Raw genomic sequence first — 20,743 nt, forward strand, 5'->3', positions numbered from 1 at the left:
ATGTAGATGTTGATAATACGAAGAACGTGACATTGTGTTTTTAAATGTTAAGTTTTAGACTGGGTTCAGTGTGGCAGCAACGTTAAGAGTATACACCTGATGATGGCCGATAGAGGCCGAAACATGTAGTGTAGAAAGAACAAGATCAAAGACATATAAATTTATATTGTTTGCACTTAGGACGGAATTTGTATCATTTATTAGGTTTTAATGGTTTGTACTGTTCCTACAGGCAGATGTTAGGATAGTACATCAAATTATGCCGTCATCACTTCCTCATCTTGCAAATTCATTATTCTCTGGTCATCCTACTCTATGACACTAAGTAGTCTGAATAAAAAAAATATCCAAGAAAATTTGTCTATAATCATTACAGAGAGTTATTGGTGTACTACTGAATCTCAAAAGCAGGAACTTTTCACAGGTATTGGGACGTTGTATTCAGGTGGTCCTCAGATTGTACCCAAATGTTATAGGAATACATTGGTAGCGTGTTTGGGTGTGTCACGTTACAAATAAGTTTATGCTGTGGTTGATATAGCGAATTTATTCCACTCGCTCTTGCAGTGTTACAATCACTGCTTACACAATGTCTCAACCAATACTGGACTGCTTTCTTTGGCGGCTAATCTGAGACTCTCTTCTTCGGTGGTTGGATCCAGACTGTGTGAATGCATTCAACCCCATTTTATAACCTCAGTCGCTGCTATGCAAATGAACCCTCTGTTATAACTGTGGAGACTCCTGTTAGAACTACAATAGTGCAATTGTTGTTTCCTATGCAACGGTCTGTTGTAGCGTTTCCATAGAAATGACTCTTCTGGATTCGAGACACGTTACATTATTAAAGTTAAATCACTGCACCCTTTATGAGTTATACAGTGCAGGTTCTTGTGAAGTTGCACTCTGTTGTCACTTCCTGACAACCGACCAGCAAGAGCTTACCTTCGGTGGTATATTGCCAATTTATCATAACCAGTTCCTGCTGGCTTGCCATCTCACCGGTGAACAAATTGGACATGAGAATGATCACACTGACCCTTAATGTAAAAAGGTAAAGTTGTCCCTGTGCTTAACTAATTAAGCACTACACCATGAAGGTGTATGGGGGAGTGGATGTATAGATCCTCTTTTTATTGACCTCGGCACTAGTTGGAGGTGAGCGGTCAGCTTCACGCCCCGGCCACTCTACCCCTGGGGAAAGAGCTGCACAGCAAGCCATGAACAGACCTTGGCGACATCAAGAGAGACAGGCAGCACAAAATCTGCCCCATACAAGAACCACAATAGGAGTACAGACACAAACCTACATGGTTTTAAAAAAAATTTAACTATTGACAATAAAGGTTTTTTAAATAACATCTAAAAACTTTTAAAAACTTCACAACACCAGGAAGCTGCTGTGATTGTGAAACGTTCAACTCTGTGTACTGTGCATTATAGGATATAAGTGTATGTATTTTAAATCAAAACACCTATTGTGATGGTAGTTTCCAGTTTGTAATAATGTTCCCTCTGAAGATGGCCCGTAAGGACCGAAACATGTAAGGGAGATAAGTTTTAACATAGTAAAACTTACATGTCACATTGGACGGAGTGGTTTGTATTTATAATTGTTAGTGTGACGGACTAGAATGAAACAAATCAAATTTATCTGTATATACTGTCGCATGTTTGCTAGGCAACGCAACAAGAAATTTTGTGGGTTCTCGGATTTGAATGAATATTTATTGGACAGTCACTTTTATAGTCACACTTATTCTTCACTTATAACGTCCTTTAGACATTTCTTCTTCAATGTTACAACACTTCTGCACCGCTATCTTGGTGAAGTGTCTTCTGCTTGTAGCTCAAGTGTCCTTAGCCCTTGTAAGATAAGAACTCTCTCCTGTTCTAGTCAAATACAAAATCTGCTGGTCTCTGGCGAACGGTCTGTTATAAGTTGGCCTCGGACTCAATAAGGAGTACCCTGTTGAAGGGTTAATTCTGCCCACTCTTACACAATGAACAATTCGTTGCTTGGATATTGCTAGCTGCTGTATAGCAATGGATGTGTTCGTATTCCTAGCCATTGTAACAGGAATGTCGCTCGTTGCCTAGGAAAGCAACCCTGATCTCAACCATTCCGGCTTTGTGGCAGCATGCCACAATACTATAACAGAAATAACAGATAGCAAGCAAGATGAAAGGACAGTGCTCATACCACAAATTTTATAACTAGATGTAATTTTGTAATATTAGACAGACTGTTATGTTATAATTTTAAATCAGTTTTGAAGCATTTCATTTTAATGTATGTTTCCTGTAGATGACGCATATGGGCCAGAACATATACTTACTTACTTACTTAAGCCGTTTCTCTTATATGTTTATGATGTTGACTTTTTTTTTTTTTTTTCATTTTTATCATTTTACAGATGTTAGGACTCCTTGAATGAGTGATCAGCTTGCAAGACCTCTGCCTAAACACAGGACAAAACAAACAGAATAAACACATTCACATACCAAACAACCATGCCTTGTGTAGGATTTGAACCCATGATCCCAGCTTCCCAAGCCAGTAAAGACAGTACATGCCTTAGACTGCTCGGCTACCGTGACTGGCCAAAACACGTAAAGGCAGTAAAATAAGTTACCTCATATACGTATGTTACACTGCATGATACTCCTATCGAGGTCATTACTTTTATTCCTATTATTTATGACTGCATGGGCCTACCTGTTTTACAGAACTTAGTACTGATCTTTTATGCACGTAAAAATAAGGTAATTTTTTATTTCTGAAATGGAGTTTCTAGTACAAACATACCTACATTAATTAATTAATTTTCAGTTTATTTAATCACTGTCACAAACTCAGATTATATATAGTGTTGAATGGTAGGAAAGTTAGTGAATGATGAGTTGAAAAGGATGTGGAAGGAAGTGGCTGTAGCTGATTCATTGTACTATTCAGACATTTTACCGGAGGGACTGAGAATACGACAGCCAGTCTCTGAGCCATGATTTGAAGCAGGAATCTGCAGACTGTGAGCTTGGAGCACTAACTGCTTGAGTGCAATTTAACTCTGCAATCTGTTAGGATTAAAGACAGTGATACTAAGGTTTCTGTTTCATGAATGATCATACAGTCATAGTAATCATTTAACTGCCATGTGTGTAAGCTCCAAAACATCCAGGATCTGATTACAATTTTCCTCCCATGTTCTCCACTCAAAGTTAAGGCCAGAACATTATTTTCTGAACTTTAAAGCTTCTCTCTGGAAGATACTTGTTGTGTTGTGAAGAATCCTTCAACTTCTTGCAATGACCTGATTTCAAGATTATAGTCTTCTGAGATGTGTAGTGTCAGTTAGGTACCATTATTTTGGGCGAATGTATTGTCTCAATCATCTTGGTAGAAGAGGAAGCCACAGAGTGAAAATCTGTGCAGATAAAGGGAAGGCAAGATCAGGACTTGGGCTGTGGGCAAATCAGGGGAAGCCATTGGCCCTGAATAAGGCTGTTTTTAAGAGCAGACGCCAAAGAAAACGTTTTGAAGCATAGAAAGAAGGAATATGAGTAAGGCAGAAAAGTAAAATTAAGGAAAATAAACCTAAAAGAGCAAGGTACAAGGAGAAAGGAGTGGTGAAGAACAGAGTAGGAAATTGTGGCCCTGTGTTTATAATGAAATGTTAAAGTCAAGGATGGAAAATTAGTAAGTGTAGGAGGGTAGAAGGAAATTAAAAAGGTAAAATAAAATGAGGTAAAGAGAAAGTAGAAGTGAGATACAGAGAAGTACTGGAAAATAGTAGGAGGAAGAAGAGGAAAGGATGCCTGGAAATGGCACAATGTAGTGCATTTGTTTAGAAGCTGTATTCTGGGCAGTCTCGAGATAGCACCTTGTAATTCCCACCTCAGATGATTATCAAATTAATCATGCGAATAGAGTTGTATCTTGGGAAAAGGCGTAAACATTGCCTATACAAATATAGAATCATTAACTTACCAAATGAAGGAAAGTGATAACGAAATTTGTCACAGTTTGTCACTACTCCAATTTGTTGCCCCAGTCGGGCATCAATACTTAGTGGGCAATACCAGCACAATCATCGCACACTGAACAACTCAGTCAGTGGTGGTTGCAGTGGTCTTCACTGGCAGCAACATGTCGAACCGCAGACTTGGCCTGCACTACTCCACCAAGCAGGCTACACCACGTTCTATGCTGGGAAGTACCTTAACCAAGTAAGTATCAGAATTAAACTGACTTCTGGTTCCTTGTGATAAAAACCAACCTTGCAATTCAGAAATTGGCCACTAAAGGATTTAATATGCATTCAATTCTTTATTGGGATCTGTCATAACACAACAACGAAATGGTCTAGGTCAACATCACCTTAGCTACATATTTCGGCTTCTAAAGCCATCATCAGGCTAATACATGGTTACTGCGCCCACACACTATTGAACTGCATTTCAGTGTGACAGTAGAGCTGGATACTTGAGTCTGCAGTCAGAAAGTTGAGAGTTGCAGTAGCTGAGGCCTGGGGCAGTTCAGGAACCCAGAGGAAGGGGAATACCCAGCGTTAGAAGCCACTACCAAGCAGCACAGTGAAGACCATGACTGAGAAAACTAGTCTGTTTGTGACAGTGACCCGTAAAGTGTAGTCATGAGTTGTGTGTTAAAGTGTCCAATATATCTGATTAACAATCAAAATCCCTTTTATTGTTACTTGTTGTGTGACAATATATATTAGAAGAAAGCCGTCTTCTGGGATGTGGCGCCATGTAGAAATTGTGTTAGCCGACGTTTTGGAGGAACATATCACCTCCATTTAACCTTCCCTTCTCTCCCCCTAACACATGCTCTATGCCAGCTCTGGCCCACTACCTGCTGGCCATCCCACCAGACTCTTCCCCTCCCCCTCTCTACTATTTTCCTATGTAGCCACACTCACTTCCCTCCTCCTCTTATACAGCTGTGTTTATTCGACTGGACTCGGTCTGTTGCACCTGCTCTAGCTGGTTTGCTCATTGATTTCTTCTTGTCTTCTACCCTGAAGATGGAGGCGATACGTTCCTCTGAAATGTCGGTTAATACAATTTCTACACGGCGCCACATCCCAGAAGATGACTTTCTTCATAGTCACCGCTGTGAAAACCTCAAATCTTACAAAGTATATATTAGAGTTGCATATAAAACTGTAAATAGTTGGTGTCCACAAGGCAGCAGCCTCTTCATAACTATGTAGAATGCCAACATGTAAAATTATAAATATACAAGTAGGTGGTGTGTCCTACTGATGGTGATTGAGGTTAATGACAGACCCATCATCTCGTCATAGAGGGCATCCCACGTTGACAAAACTGCAACTGTCTGACAGTAACAAATACTCTGGGGCTTGACACCAAGACTGACTAGCTGACTGACCAGCAGTCATATCATGACTTTGACTTTGACTAGTTAGTTCAGTTTGTGTTACAAGCGAGCAGTGGCAGTTCATGGTTGGCTGTGAGGAATCTCCTTTGTTAGCAGCCACTACCAAGCAATGAGTAGTGATGACAGAGTAATAAGAAGAAGACTTTACGTTTGCCATTGTCGTGTGTACATCAGTGAGACTTATGGTTATTTGTGGCTGCGAGTTATAAGCATTCGATAAACCCAGTTGTCATTCTAAACTAACACACACACATATATATATTTTTTTTTTAATCTGTCAGTATGGATATAAAAAAACTGGAGGTGCAGCTCATATACCCGCTGGCTGGGACTGGTGGATAGGCCTTGTTGGAAACTCCCGTTACTACAACTATAGTCTCTCGGTGAATGGAACAGCAGTATTACACAGCGATGACTACCTCACTGATGTGATTGTTAAGTATCAATTTTCACTCTGTAACAAATGTTTGTTTCAATTTTATATATATATAAGCCATGTTAGCTGTGAGGTGTTTAGAATATTATATCTGAATTTTAATCAAAATTATTAAGAGAATTTTGAGAAAATTTACATTGTTATATTAGTTTTAATTTTTATGTACCATTATTCATAAAATACCAGTTTTAAACATGTCTGACGTAAAGAAAGCTTTGTTATGGGCAAGTACTTCCTATCTCAGCATTGGCTGGAAAGTATTCCATGTATAATTATTTGATAAGGAAACCTGTTGAAAAGCAGAAAGGTCTTAAAAGAGACATCTGTGATCCTTAAAAAAATACTCCTTTATATTACTTAGTTGGTGTTAATAATACAGATGAAATTATGACTGTGGTGCTCACTAAAGTATACTGTATTATAACAAGCTGTTTTTTCTGTTAAAGAAAGCATATGGCCTGGAATTTCTTCGTCAACGACATGTGGCTGAGAAGAATTTCTTAATGGTACTGGCTCCACCAGCACCACATGCACCATTTACTCCAGCACCTGAATATAATGACCACTATAAGAATGTGAAAGCCATGAGAACACCAAATTTTAATATCCCTGTTTTCCAAGTAAGCTGTTTCTGTTTTTACTGCTCTTACTGATTTAGGGATGACTATAGTTGGGGTTTGGAATGGTGAATGGATTTATTAACCACTTATACACACAACTCAGAGCTACAAGTAGAGTGTCACTGCTAATCTCCAAAATTCACAAATCACCACAGCACCTACTAAACCTCTTCTAGCCTGCTGTGTCTTCACCAGCTGTTCCCTGGCAATGGTTTCTAACAGTGGAGATTCTTCAGCTTCACGTGCTCAGGTTCTACCTTCACAGCCTCTCATGAAGAGCTCATCTCTCAACTGACAACTAACCACAATGCCATCTCTTCTCAGCCTCCTGTGCAGAACTCAACTCTCAACTGACTAACTCCCACGCTGGTGGCTATTTTACACCAACCTCCTAGTCTTCTCTTCATAGGCAGACTTTCAACTGACTGGGTCACCCCAGTTGCCTTCCTTATAACCTCTTTGTATGGATCAACTAGGAAATGCCATTTCCAACAGTAACTCTGTTGTTTTAGAGGTGTGTTTGCTGTTCCATTGCATAGCAACAACTATTGTCTCATTGTGTGTTTCGAGATCTTTGCCTAGCAACTGGTCTGTATGCTACAATATACTTATCACTATTTGTACTAAAAACATTGCTACATATATCATGAGACTAATCTGTGTCTATTAATTTGTGTGTAATACAGATTTTAATAAAATGTATGAGTAAGTGATTTAGTTCACAGACGAGGGCATATCCCAGAAATTTAACTTACAGAAGGAAACACAGCAGTTTCATCCACTGGCGATGTAGAAGAGATTTTTAACGTTTAAGAATTACAAAGGTTTTAGAAAGCAAGTTGCATGTGAGACGGCTAACTAGCAGGAATAAATAAGTGATGTGTAACAGGATGCTACGATATAATACTATTGTTGACATACTTACTATGTGATAACCATGTTCATTTGACTTCTAGGATAAGCACTGGTTACTTCAGATGCCGCCATCACCACTTCCTGATTCCATGCTGCCTGAATTAGACAGAGTTTACAGAAAAAGATGGGAAACTCTGTTGTCTGTAGATGACCTGGTGGAGTCTATTGTTACCAGACTTGACTCGTTGGGACTGCTTGACAGTACCCATATCATTCTGACTTCTGATCATGGATACCATGTTGGTAAGAAATATATTCTGGAAGTGTCTTTTGGAATGTGTACCATGCAGCTTTGTAGATAGGTGCCAATGTTTCAGATGTACCTGCTGCTTCCATCTTCAGGTCTGCCCCAGAGTCTATCCCAGAAGACTATAAACTTCATATTCATTGACATGTTAATACCAGACTTCAGTTATATTGTGTCATGTCTGCTGAAAACCAAAATTGTGATTGCAGCAAAGATGGCCATTTTTATGGGATAGCTCTGTAAACACGCCCATTGCTAGGCAATGGCTCAGTAGTTGTGAAAGCCGCAGCAGGCATGCATGCAGCAGTAGAGCTGTTGGAAGCAGTGTCTTCTGCGTGGTCCATGCCAAGGCTATGTATAATGAGGACCAGCTGCCATCAGTTAGTCCGACTAGGGTCCAAGTTGAGAGAGAGTCTGCAGGCAGGCAGGCAGTCAGTTGGAAGTTGCATTTGAGAGACGTCAGAAGCTGGTAGCTGGGACCATGGACAGTTTGGAACCAAGAGGAAGGGAGCATTCAGCGTTGAAAGCCGCTACCAAGCAGTGCAATGAAGACAGTGACTGAGAACACTAGTCTATGTGTGACAGTGATTTGTGAAGTGTAGTCACAAGTTGTGTGTTAAAGTGTCCAGTAAATCCATCTATAGTCATTCCATCAAATGACAATATTCTACTTTATGCGCTTTAGTAAGTCCAATTGGTAGAAATGGGGGGTCTTATGACATAGTAAAGAAATTTCTGAGAATACTCACAATATGGAAGCTCAGTACTTCATGTTTAAAAATGACATAGTGTTTTATTGTAGGATTCATACTTTTTTGAACATGTTTATAGCCCTATGAAACACCTGTTAAGTTTGCTACATCTCTGTCTTTCATCTGTGTATATGATGAACAGCTGAATGGATTTTGATGAAATTTATGTTAAGGACTCTTTACTACATTTTGTCAGCACATTCCAGTTTTGGTTAAAATTCAGCAGAAATAACAGATATATTATATGAAGACCTACAAGTGTTTTTGTCATTCCTTTTGTAAATCAGTAAATATTCATTGGAACAAGAAAGGTTTAAAACAAATGTTATAGATATAAATAATATGCCCAATATACTTTTCCTGTAAGTCTCAGTTTCAGAGATGAGTTTGATTTGTTTCAGAAATATTTAACAAAAAGGATGCTATGCATATATTTCTGAATTTATTTATTCAGTAAGCAGCAGTATTCTCCCAAATGCACTCAGGGATTACCAAAGTTTCTTACCGTTGATGATAATTAAATTTATAGGTCTATATATATATATATACATTTAATTACAATATCATCAATGGTGCTGCCAAAGCCTCCTATTCTCAATCATAACAGGTAAATCTACAAGAAAACTTATACCTCAGTTATTTCTGCAAAAGATTTGCAAAAAAACAAGAAAGAAGAAAGGCTTGCTTAAATCGAGTATGTGTTGGAATCAGTTTTATTCTTTGAATGTAGATGTAATGCTCTGTTATGATTCAATTTTGAAAGATGTATTATGCCTTTGACCCCCAATCTTTACCATAGATCTACCTTTGAGAAATATCAAGGTTGCTTGGGCATAAACAAATTTTCCCAGAAATCACCAGGAAACCTGCTCAGATGACCTTCAAAATGTGAGTGGTATAGATAATCTGAAAACCATTTCTTTTCTGTAAACATCAGAATATCACATTTGATGCTCTGTGCTGTCAAAAATGCTGTACTGAGTGATTAACCCTTTCCAGTTAAACATTGATATATAATCAACATGGTCACTATGCTTCCATGGACAAATGTCGATAGTATATCAATTATATATATAATTAGCTTATGGATCTTAGAACACAATATTTCGCCTCCTGCTTGAATAAGTTCTGCTGGAATTTGATCATTACCTAGCGATTTATACCTTTTCAATTTTGCCATAGCACTTTTAACCTCAAAAGGGCTAGTATCAGGTACAAACAGCTTAGCTGTATGTATTTCTATCTGCCTAACCTCACTGAACTTGTGTACATTCAGTAAGAGAGAAGTAATTCTTCCACCTATTCAAAATGTTATGGGAATCTGCCAGCAGATCACCATTCTCATCCTTCATTAAGTTAATTCTAGGTAGGTAACAAACTTAAAGTCATTTATTCCTCTATACAGGTCTCTAATATTCTTGTTTTTACTGTTTATTGCAAGCTCATCAATTTTGTCTCAGATATTTCTGCTTTTTATGCCTGAAATGCCTGCTGGTTTCACGTCTTATATTGTTTAGATCAGCCCTGTCCAACGCGGCGCTCATGGTATATTTTTCTGGCGCCCTCCGTAACCACATAATTGAGCCGATTTTTAATATTAATTCAAATTGTAAGACAAGAGACATTTTTGAACGTCTGAGTACTGTTAAATATTTTCGAAAAATGTTACTATTATTATTATTATTTTTATTGTTGTTATTATTATTATTAGTAGTAGTAGTAGTAGTGTGTGGTGGTGCCCGCACCTCCATAGGCATCGGTGAATTGTGCCCGAGTACATAAGAACGTTGGAGAGCACTGGTTTAGATTATCTCAATTTAACTCGCTTGGATCCTGTAACTACTGCAAATTGGCTAATTTCCTTTGGTCTAATAATTCTGAACATCCTTCATCGAGCCATGGCTTATGCTTCTTCAGTTCATAATAACCTAGGCTCTCTGTGGCAGAAATTTTGATATTCTCCCCAATAGTTTCCCAAGCTCTACTAATATCCACCTCAGTGTCTATGTTTTCGAAAGCTGTGAACCTATTTGAGATTTCAGCAGGATACTTACCCTGTACCTCATTTAATTTCTTGAAATTGAACCTCTCCATATGAACTCTGTGTGTTGTTTGTTTACTCACTGCCAGTATTTCTCTAACCTTTGCCACCACCAGGTAGTGGTTAGTATCACAATCTGCTGCCCTGAATGCCATCTCCTCTCTATCAAAATATGGTCAATTTGGTTGTGCTTCTTCCCATCAGGAGATGTCCAGGTAAATTTATGAATGTTATGATGTGGGAACATTGTACTTTTCACACAAATTTAATTAATTTCAAAAGAAGTCTAATAATGAACAGTGCCATGTTGTGGGATGTGGCAGCATATACATCTTGTGTGAACCAACATTTCAGAGAACATCAGTTCGCACAAGATCTACATGGTGCCACATCCCAGAAGATGGCATTCTTTACAGTCACCACTGTGAGAACCTAAAAATCTTATGAAGTCTAATTAATTTAATTTAATTTACATTAAAATAATTAAAAATGACAAAAGTGTACACCCAGATTTGAATGGTTATGTTACTCCTGGTGAAAGAGCCTCCTGCATATATTGAATAGTGTGGTTGAGCCCACAACTGGTCCAGACACTGTGGGGAAGAGAAAAATTGAACCCCAGTTTCTTGGCCATCCAATCCATAGTCCATCACTGTACTGACTGAGCTATCTCAGCTCCCATATTATGACCTTATAACAACAAAATATTAGGTATTTAAAACATCACTTAATGTGTATAAACAAAATAGATTGGTTTCATCTTAGCTTTCCGTGTTTACCTTTTCAATGTAGCTATCATTAACTTCAACACGTAAAACTTAATATTGGATCATTTAGGCAATCCTATTCTTATCTGGGCTTCAGGTCAGTTTGGACTCCCATGGGATAAGCGGCAGCCATATGAAATGGATATTCGCATCCCATTGATGATACGAGGCCCAGGTTTCCCACACAAACAGATGGACATTCGTCCAGTACTCAACATTGACTTTGCACCAACATTTTTAGCAATGGCAGGTTTAGAAGCACCAGCATGGATGGATGGAGTTTCTTTCTTCCCATTTCCACAGACAATTGTAAATAATGGGACAGGAATGGATAGAAAATTTTTGATAGAATATCATGGTGAAGGCAGTAGGAAGACAGTTTCACCTGATTGCCCATATGATCAAAGTGATACCTTATCGGTGAGTATTTCATAATTATACAATAATAACTCTTTCTCTGTTAGGTTAAAACAACAGTAGTGGATTTTCTTTGTCTTTAAATTTAAGAATTCCAAGTTTTGTGGTAAAATAGTAATATTATATGACATTATGTCAAAAAACTTGGACAGGATTTATGAATTGGATTAACATGGTTGTGAGGTTTAGACTATATGATTCGCCAGCATTTGAGCAGCAAATATATATACATGCTGGATGGTGCAAATGTTTTACTAGCTTATATCACTAACAACAGCATAGGATAGCCACGCTGTAACATATTATTCACCCATGTAGTATACATATCTTTTAATTGTGTACTGTTAGTATCATACTGGTACTTAGAGGGGAAGAAAGTTAATAAAAATAATGCTTATATGTCATACTTAGATGTTATTGCTTCAGAAATAGATTTCAGCTAGAAGGTTGTCTGAATAAATATGGAACCGAAGATGATTCCAGGAACACAAACTTTAATCTAAATACCCTTTCTATGTACAGGAACAGCAGTTGTGTAGGTTAAGGTTATAACTGTTTGTGTATTTATTTTATACATTTTCTGTTCAGAATATTTTAAAAAGGACGCTTTATTTCCATGGCTTTTCATCCTCACATTTGAAAAATGTGACATCAGGCATGTCTTAGGAAAATGCTGGATTTGAAATTAAAGTACACCATGACTGCTTCCTTCAACATAATTTTTCATGTTAACTGAAACAAGAATCAGTTGTATGGTTATCTGTGTGCAAAATTTCTTCCACCCTCTTCTGTCTTCATGTTCAGATTATCACATTTTTGATATACCTGACTTCACTTGTTAATGGCACCAGTCATTCTCCTTCAAAACTGTTTAGACTGCATTTCTTCTTGATAGCAACAAATATCTTATATTATCAGCTAGATGAGTCCTCTTGGCTAGCATTTTCAGGGTTTATGCCTGACCGTGGTTGACAGCTGTGCTTTTTTTCAGTCAGTACACACTGATGTGCATGCTGGCAAACATAAAATTTGCACAGTGATTGGTGCATATGTGTTCCAACCTTGAAATTGGAAACGTGTTGATATTATTTAGATTCAAGTATATGATATATCCTCTTAGAACTGTCACACACTTTTATCTGTTTTTTTCAGAACTGTATTCCAGAGCAAAAGTGTAAATGTCAAGATTCTAAAAACAACACCTACATGTGTGTGCGTCATCTTGAACCTCACATCACAGCTGATGTAACACCTTCCCATGACTTTGTGTTTTGCAAATTTAGGGATTCAGAGGTGAGTCTGTAATAAACATGTGTTACACAGAACATTGTTTAAAGACTACTGATCTCACATTTATATCCTCATATTTGTTACTTACATTATCTTAACACTTCACGGACCGGCGATTTAAATATTTAAATCACCCTGGGGACCAGCATTTTTAAACCTACTACCCTTACTTGTGCACTGTTCACCTTAAATATTAATATAAAATTTCCTAATTAATTTTATGAACTAAAATTTTTGGAGAACACTTTCCACTGCTCCTAGAAGTGCTTGAGAATGTGATATTTCTGGAAACATTCCCCTTTGTGAAGTGGCATTACAGAGAACTTGCAAATGTAAACATACTCCTTTTTTTGTGAACTATGGAAACACGGCATTGCCTAGAAAGATGCTTCCCCTTGGCATGTTCACTCTTCACAGTTTTCACAAGGGTATGTTTCCGTATATCACCCGAGAGTCGCCGTGTGGGATCCACATGAGGCTTGCATGGGGTGGGATTGGATGGGCACGGTCGCACTAAGTCTGTGTCTGACTCTGGTTCTGCCGCCACCATCTGGTCTGTAGCCCAGGGCTTTGCCACATTCATCAGAAATGCTTTGTATTTCAATTTCAAATCAGGGTTTAGATTTTTGTGATTTTTTATATTTTTTACTGTCCTCACAATGTTGGTCACCGCAATGTTATTACCCCCATTATCATCGGAGCTACGGTCACTTTTACAGTCTGTGGCCACAAGTGGCCACAATTCTTTGCTCTCCCCTGTCACTGCTGCTCTCTCAAACACCATAACTACACATCTCACAAGGCAGGTCAGCTGGCTCATCGGAAAAGAATTTCTCCTTGTCCATACCCAACACTGGCTGATACATACAGCTTGAAGAGCAACAAAGCATTATCGCTTATAGTGGCTTAAGGAAACAGCGAGATCAACTTACTGACAAGTAAGCGAATATTCCAGAGTTTTATCATGCCATTGCGTGCAACATGGGTGGCGCCAGAGAGATGTATAGTGTGTTGCAACTTATCGTGTTTTAAAAAGCTGTTTGGCTGACCAGGTCATAAACAGTCATATCTAAACGTAAATAGTATCGAAACCAGGACTGTGATAAACAATTTCTTTGTTCAGGGCTAAGGAATGAACCACTGACATGACCTCACGTAGGTTTGTTTTGGTTTCCAACCCAAGGTCAAACTGTCAGCACTCCCAAAGAGAGCATATGTCCTGCGGCGCGTATACATGTCATTCGGCCAACTCCGGTTGCTGCTTGCAACCTATATATGTGCCATTCGAACGTTAAAGGTTAATATTTCCAACACTTTATGTAGGGCACATTCCTCCTGAAAGTAATTCAGTTATGTGTACTTCAGGGTAATTTAATGAGGTTCTTATGAAACTGTTCTCTGTATGCATGTTAACTCTTTGACTGGCGCGAAGGGTATTTAAATCCCACCCCTGTCCTGGCAGGCCCTTTAAACCTTATGTCGCTAAAATGCATGTTGTTACTTTTTCCTAAACAACTTCAACAAAAATTGGTTTTTAAAAACGAAATTTTTAGGAACTAATTAAAATACAATATTTTATGCAATAAATGCTTTTCCACACCTCTTTCTTTGTTTTTCTTCGTGTGATAAACATTGAAACATGAAAGTTTGCAGAGAGCCACACCACAGCCTGCACACATGATACTTGTTTCTTTTCTAACCTTGTGATTAGCACTCACGCGACACTTTCTCAGGGCACCATTCTTCTTATTGTTACTGTTAGGAACATGGACCATTTTGTGAATTTTCAAGCCACCCTCTAGACGATTTGCTGGCTCTTTCACTGGTGGTCTTTTCAAGGTCGAGGGCGGAGGCGTGACTGCACTCTAGTCTGACCCAATAGATTCGTCATCCACTTCATTCCTTGACTTTTCTCCCTCTCCACACTGTTTGTTTGGTTCAGTCATTTTTCTACACAGTCCAATATAAAATCTTTGAATCTGTAATTTCTCTTCTTGTATTTTTCGTTTGTTGTGTTCTTTTTGAATAGAATGAAACTATTCAACCGCAAAGACATGTTTTGTCCATACCATGGGTGTGAAATAGGGGCCTAGTGGACAAATATTCTTCAATTTCAGGGCGTTTGTCGATTCCTGTCATGAACACAATTCCTAAGTATGTCCAGATTTCATCTGATGTGACATAATTGTAATTGTGTTTTCGAGAGTGAGGAGCTAACTCATGTGTGTTGAAGTGCTGGTGAGCATAGCGATTGGTTTCAGTTGTGATGTGATTTACCAAGTCGTCATCCAGAAAAAATTTTAATCCATGAAAAGGGATGCATTTTATGTGTTATATCAATTTTGATCCCAAAACTATTAGCAAATGGAAATATTGGGGGTACAATGTCTCCGTACGTTCATGAGATGGGCGTGTCAGGCACCGCACTCGTGGTAGGTAAATGTTCATGATTACTGTCTTGTGGATCATTGTCTATCACTGTATTATTGTCACTATCAACTTCATCCAATTCAGGAATCATTATTTCATTGCCACTATCATCATCAGAAAAAAATCTCGTTCACAACATTTTCCAGCTAGTCTGTAGGAACACGAAGACACTTGCTGCAAGAAGCTATGGTGAAACTGAATGAATGTGAAATATTTTCTGACCTTTACCTTCTCAGAGGGTTCTGACAGTAATATAGACCCCCACAAAGTTTACAAGGGTTCTTTACAAACATGCACAAAAACTATCATATATATGTCTTTGGTTGATGAGTGCCAAGAGAGCAAAGAAGGGACGAGATTGTCAAAGCGTTAAAACACGCCAACGCCAGGGAACGGCTGGCATCGTCCGGGCATTAAAACACGCCCGCGCCAGTCAAAGAGTTATAGGGTTTTAATATGAGGGGAGGAAGAACACACATTGTTCATATCTTACCTGTAGTTCTGATTATCACAGTACTTTGAGTGACCTCTTAGCATAAGCATGTTGCTTTTTAAATAACTATAAATATATTTATGCCAAATTATTGTAATTTACTGTGCCACTGTTACAGAACTTCACAGAAGCTTATGACCTGAATGTTGACCCTTATCAACTGAACAACTTGGCACCTTCCTTGAGCCCAGCTATAGGAAACAAGTATATCTCATGGATGGATCACCTTAAGTTTTGCAGTGGACTCTTGTGTCATTTGCATTGATACAGATGCCAGAAATTCACCTTAGCGACTGTGAAATTCTTTGCATCACTTTAGTGTGCAAAATTATTTTACAATCATTATGCAGCTGTAATTATAGCCTGTAATATTAATATTTCACCCTGAAGCTATCATATTGATTGCTGTATCCAGTCTTTAATACTTATCTTGACTGTTAAGAGCCATTTTTATAAATTGTCACAAATTTTTAACATGTGATAGAAGGAAAATTATATAATGTTTCAATCTTTTAAAATTAGGCTCCTCTTTATATGTCTATCATTTGTTTAATTCATTTTGGTTCATTAGTCAGTCAAGTGGCCATGACTTGATATTCCATCTTACCACACCTGTCTCCGTAGTTATGACTTATGACATTATTTTCAAGTGTAACCAGCAGCTACTATTGTGAACTCCAGTGTGCTAAATTTTTTTCTATTTACATAATATTAGCAATCAGAATTATGTTTGTAAGATTTGAGGCTTATGTTTGATTCTCTACGCTAATTTGTTGTAGTCTTCATGATGTGGAGAGTGCTTAACCAGAGATAAGTCCTCGTTAACCCTCTTATCAGGTCAGCTGGCCAATTCCTTTTTAGTCTTTGTCCATTGTGTGGTTCCATGTGTACTAAATGAAGACATCTCATGGTCTATCCTGTTCACATGAGTCACCTCTATATATGTTATTTACTTTTCTGGCCCCTTGAAATGTATCAAACTTAATGTAATTCCGAAGTAACAGCACCTATGAGATAGGTTCTGTTTTCAACAGTTTCAATGAGCAGAGAAGTCTTAAAAGCATGGACTCAAAATCATGATTGAGCATGATATTATCCATACTCTTAGTGTCAGAGCTTTTCAGAGGTGAGGCTGTATCCAGTATTATGGCCAACAGTTATCAACCAGAGCATATAAACAATAGCTACATCCTGTCAGATATTATGTAGTTGGGTAAACTTCTTGGAGCTGTCAAAATGAAGACTATTTTACTGGATCAGGTTACATGATTTTACCGACAGGGTACGTTTGAAATTGTAGGAAGGAAACGATCACGATATGTAAGGGAACAGTCCCAATAGTTGAGAGAACTTACGAAACTTGTTTGAGTAGTTTATTTTTCGAAACAAGTCAGGGCTACTTGTCTTGCAAGCGGGAGATTTTGTCAGAAAATTTCAGACCAGTGTTTAGGAAACACCCTTTTGAAAATTCATGGCTATATGTAGTAGCGAAGCTTACAAGGGTGGAGTGCAGGTGCATAAGCACTCAAGGATGCCCCATGGACATAAAGAACATAGAAGGCACGGGCATCATCACGCAGCCAGACGGCTGTGACCTGATTATGGGACAGCTGACGCTGCCAGCGAATCGTCAGTTCGAGTCCAAGGCCGATTGGGAGAGCCCCGGGATAATGGCGCCGCAGGCACCAGCTCTTTTGCTCCCAGCAGAAGTCTCGTACGTGAAGCAGCACCAGGAGTTACTGGAGGTGTGGGACGCATGGGAAGACTCGAGGGACGGACCCACCACCCCCATGACGATCCTCCAGTTGCAGCAGCAGGTGGAGGCCAGGCTCCGGAAGCAGAAATGGATATGCAGCGGAATCGTGGCCGGCTCGACATCAGCGGCCACAGTACTCGGTCTGTGTCTATGGAGACGCCGACGGGCGTTACTCATCTTCCAAGATGCGCGACGCTAGGGGGAGGACCATAGCAGACAACACCAAGGACGACAGCCTGGACACCAGAAGGATGAGTCCGCAGGAGGGACCGACAGAAAGATGGGAACTGAAGGAGATTGTCAATAGAGGCAGCCTAAAGCTATCGCCGAACAGCAGAGAGAGATGGCGCTGAGTAGATGTTGGTTGGTGGTGTGTGCCTGCTTCATCAGTACAAGTAAGTGGACCTACTTCATATAAGCCATAAACATTAAGTGTGATAATATTAAAGTGCAAACCTCGGGGAGAGGGAACGAGGATTAGATGGACCAGGCTTAACAGAGAAAGAGAGAGACAGAGGTATAGGACACCCAATAGCAGGGTGACAGGAGTAGAACGAATATCTGTACTACAGGTTAACCTAAATGTAATGCGAACCGACAAACGTCGGCAAATTGTGTATGTATTATGTATATAGGGATATAGATGAATACAGATGCGGTGAGACGTTAATGAAACTAGCATTGCCTCAAGTGTTAATCATTCTCCCTGTCGACCCCGGCATCTCCCCGAATCCTGGAGAATTGCACACTCAAGCCAAGGCCGCAGATACCTCAGTGATTAATGAATTTACCTAGTCCCCCCCTTGGGGCGGTACAATTTGGTGGCAGCTGCGGGGATCGAGTCAACGAAGGGTTGGCTGACTTAGTGAATTAGTAATGTTTTACCCACCCCTGCCATCACGGCAGTACAAATTGGTGGCAGCGTGGGATATCGAACCCCACCCATCGCCATGGCGTTACGTATGGGGTTGTACAGTAGTAGAATGTTCGCCTGCCACGCGGGCCGCACTGCAGTATTTCTTTAACCACCCCACCCTTACAGCGTAACAGTGTGAGAAGTTATATTCACATAAATCCTCCAGCCTGCAATAGTGCACTGTTAATTTTCAGTTCAGTCAGTGCCTTGTTTGCACATGGTCTTGGTGAATAGACATACGAGCTTTCTGTTTCTTCATTATGATTAGTGCTAGAACAGTGTAAGTTATACTTCTTCAGTTACCAGAACATAGGATAGAAATGTATAATATTAGAAGCATCTTTATTTCTACTTCATACCTATTAGATCTAATTGGTTTTGTTGGCAGCAGTAAACTACACTGGGTCCCAGCTGTAGCACATTCTGCGCATTTGTAGTTACAGAATCACATCGTATACAGGAAAGTACGAGTTGTTACAGATGACATTCTTGTAATTTTATTTTATAATTTAGTCTAGTATATTTATAGTGATGTGTTCGTTTTGTGTTTTAATGCTTAGAAGAGTGTCGAAGGATATTTACTTAGGTCCAGATCTTAATCAGTGATTTTCCTATCTAATATATGAGCAAGAATTGTGGGCTGGATACCTTTCATCTGCATACATAATTCATAAATTCATTGATCCGTTGTCCGAATTGGACCGGATATTGAACTCGTCAAAATAAGATACGATTGCAGAAGTACAATCATGTCAGCAGTAAACAACACAACCAAAAGCACCAAATAGCCATAATTTACATTGTCTTTAATAAACAAAATTACAAGGAATATAGTTATTAAATGTTATACATGCTTAGCAGAAATATATTCATCTATTGAATAAAAAACGTTTGTTGTGAGGAAACTTTTCAGTTTTCGATTAAAAATCTTTACATTGCCACTCATCACCCATAAGGTATACAGGGTGTCCCAGGAGGAATGTGCCAAACTTCGGGAGGGTGTTCCTTATGTTAAAGTATGCCGATATAACCCAAAACACCTATGTCCAAAGTTGAACGGTTACGGAGATAATGGCCCNTTAGGGTAACTTAGGGAGCTTCGCCTCCTCCAAGGTACAGTTGAATGTGCAGTATTCTACTGCGCAAACCTAACCTAACTTAACCAAACATCAGCGATTGGTACCCAGGGGCAGGCCCATGAGTTACATATGGATGCGCAGTAGCAAAGTGCGCACACCTAACTGTGACGTCATGTACGCAGCTGCTATTTAACGGAACATAATATAGGACTGTCGTAACATGGAATATCAATCGAAACATGAAGTTATAATTAAAATTGAGCGTGTTGACTGTTTTTCAAAACAATCCAAATCTGTGTTTGCATATATCCCTAGGTTTTATTACTACGTGATAGCTTACATTGTGACGAAAACGCCGCTCCCACCCCACGAGTTTACGCATCCCCCACGGTGATGCCAATGATTACTGAATATCAAACACACTGGCATTATGCTTCACATATGTCGAAAAACATAATAAATTTAATAATGGCAGCATTGGAAGAGACAATATTTCGGAAACTGTTGGAAATTGTAAGAGCCAATTAAGATAATTGCAATAGAATGCACTAGAGAGCGTTCTGAAATGTCAATATATCGGAAAAAGTGCATTTACGACCATTATAAACATCGAAATATATTCCAGGTTTCGTAGATTACGTAGAGAGTTTAAGAGAATAATATATGCAAGAGTTTAACATGTGAAAAATTCGGAAATATAATGCCCCGTAAATATATATAATGATTTCATACGCTCTGAGAGACATTGAACCGTAAGATTTTGCAGACGGCCATATAGAGCTCAACTGAACATAACGATGCGCAGTAGTCATTTGCGCACACCTGTCATAAAGCTCACTGTAAACCGACCACTAGCGTAAATTACCGAGCTTCGCCCCCTCCAAGGTGCGCAAACCTAACATAACCTAACCTAACATCTGCGAATGGTCCCCCTGAGTTATAGATGGATGCGCAGTAGTCTACTGCGCAAACCTAATCTGACCTAACCTAACCTAACCTATCATCAGCGAATGCTACCCCTGAGTTGCAAGTGGATGCGCAGTAGTTCATTGCGCACACCTATGAGTGACGTCATCTACGAAGCTGCTACTTAACGGAACGTAATATAGGACTCTCGTAACATGGAATATAAATCGAAATATGACGTTATATATAAAATTGA

General features: G+C 39.1%; 1 protein-coding gene across 2 annotated transcripts in view; it reads left to right on the top strand.

Annotated features, from left to right (window-relative positions):
- The window catches only part of LOC111864097 (N-acetylglucosamine-6-sulfatase), a 44,601-nt gene that overhangs the window by 11,483 nt on the left and 12,375 nt on the right, over window positions 1-20,743 (top strand). For both annotated transcript variants that reach the window (XM_023851119.1, XM_023851120.1), the window contains exons 4-10: window positions 4,024-4,227; window positions 5,704-5,856; window positions 6,305-6,478; window positions 7,435-7,636; window positions 11,298-11,620; window positions 12,770-12,910; window positions 15,949-17,981. In XM_023851119.1, coding sequence (XP_023706887.1) covers window positions 4,024-4,227; window positions 5,704-5,856; window positions 6,305-6,478; window positions 7,435-7,636; window positions 11,298-11,620; window positions 12,770-12,910; window positions 15,949-16,095 — 1,344 coding nt within the window. In that variant the 3' untranslated portion in view covers window positions 16,096-17,981. The remainder of the gene's footprint in view (window positions 1-4,023; window positions 4,228-5,703; window positions 5,857-6,304; window positions 6,479-7,434; window positions 7,637-11,297; window positions 11,621-12,769; window positions 12,911-15,948; window positions 17,982-20,743) is intronic.

This window comes from Cryptotermes secundus, unplaced genomic scaffold (assembly GCF_002891405.2).
Source record: "Cryptotermes secundus unplaced genomic scaffold, Csec_1.0 scaffold708, whole genome shotgun sequence".
In the NCBI taxonomy this organism is placed as follows: domain Eukaryota; kingdom Metazoa; phylum Arthropoda; class Insecta; order Blattodea; family Kalotermitidae; genus Cryptotermes; species Cryptotermes secundus.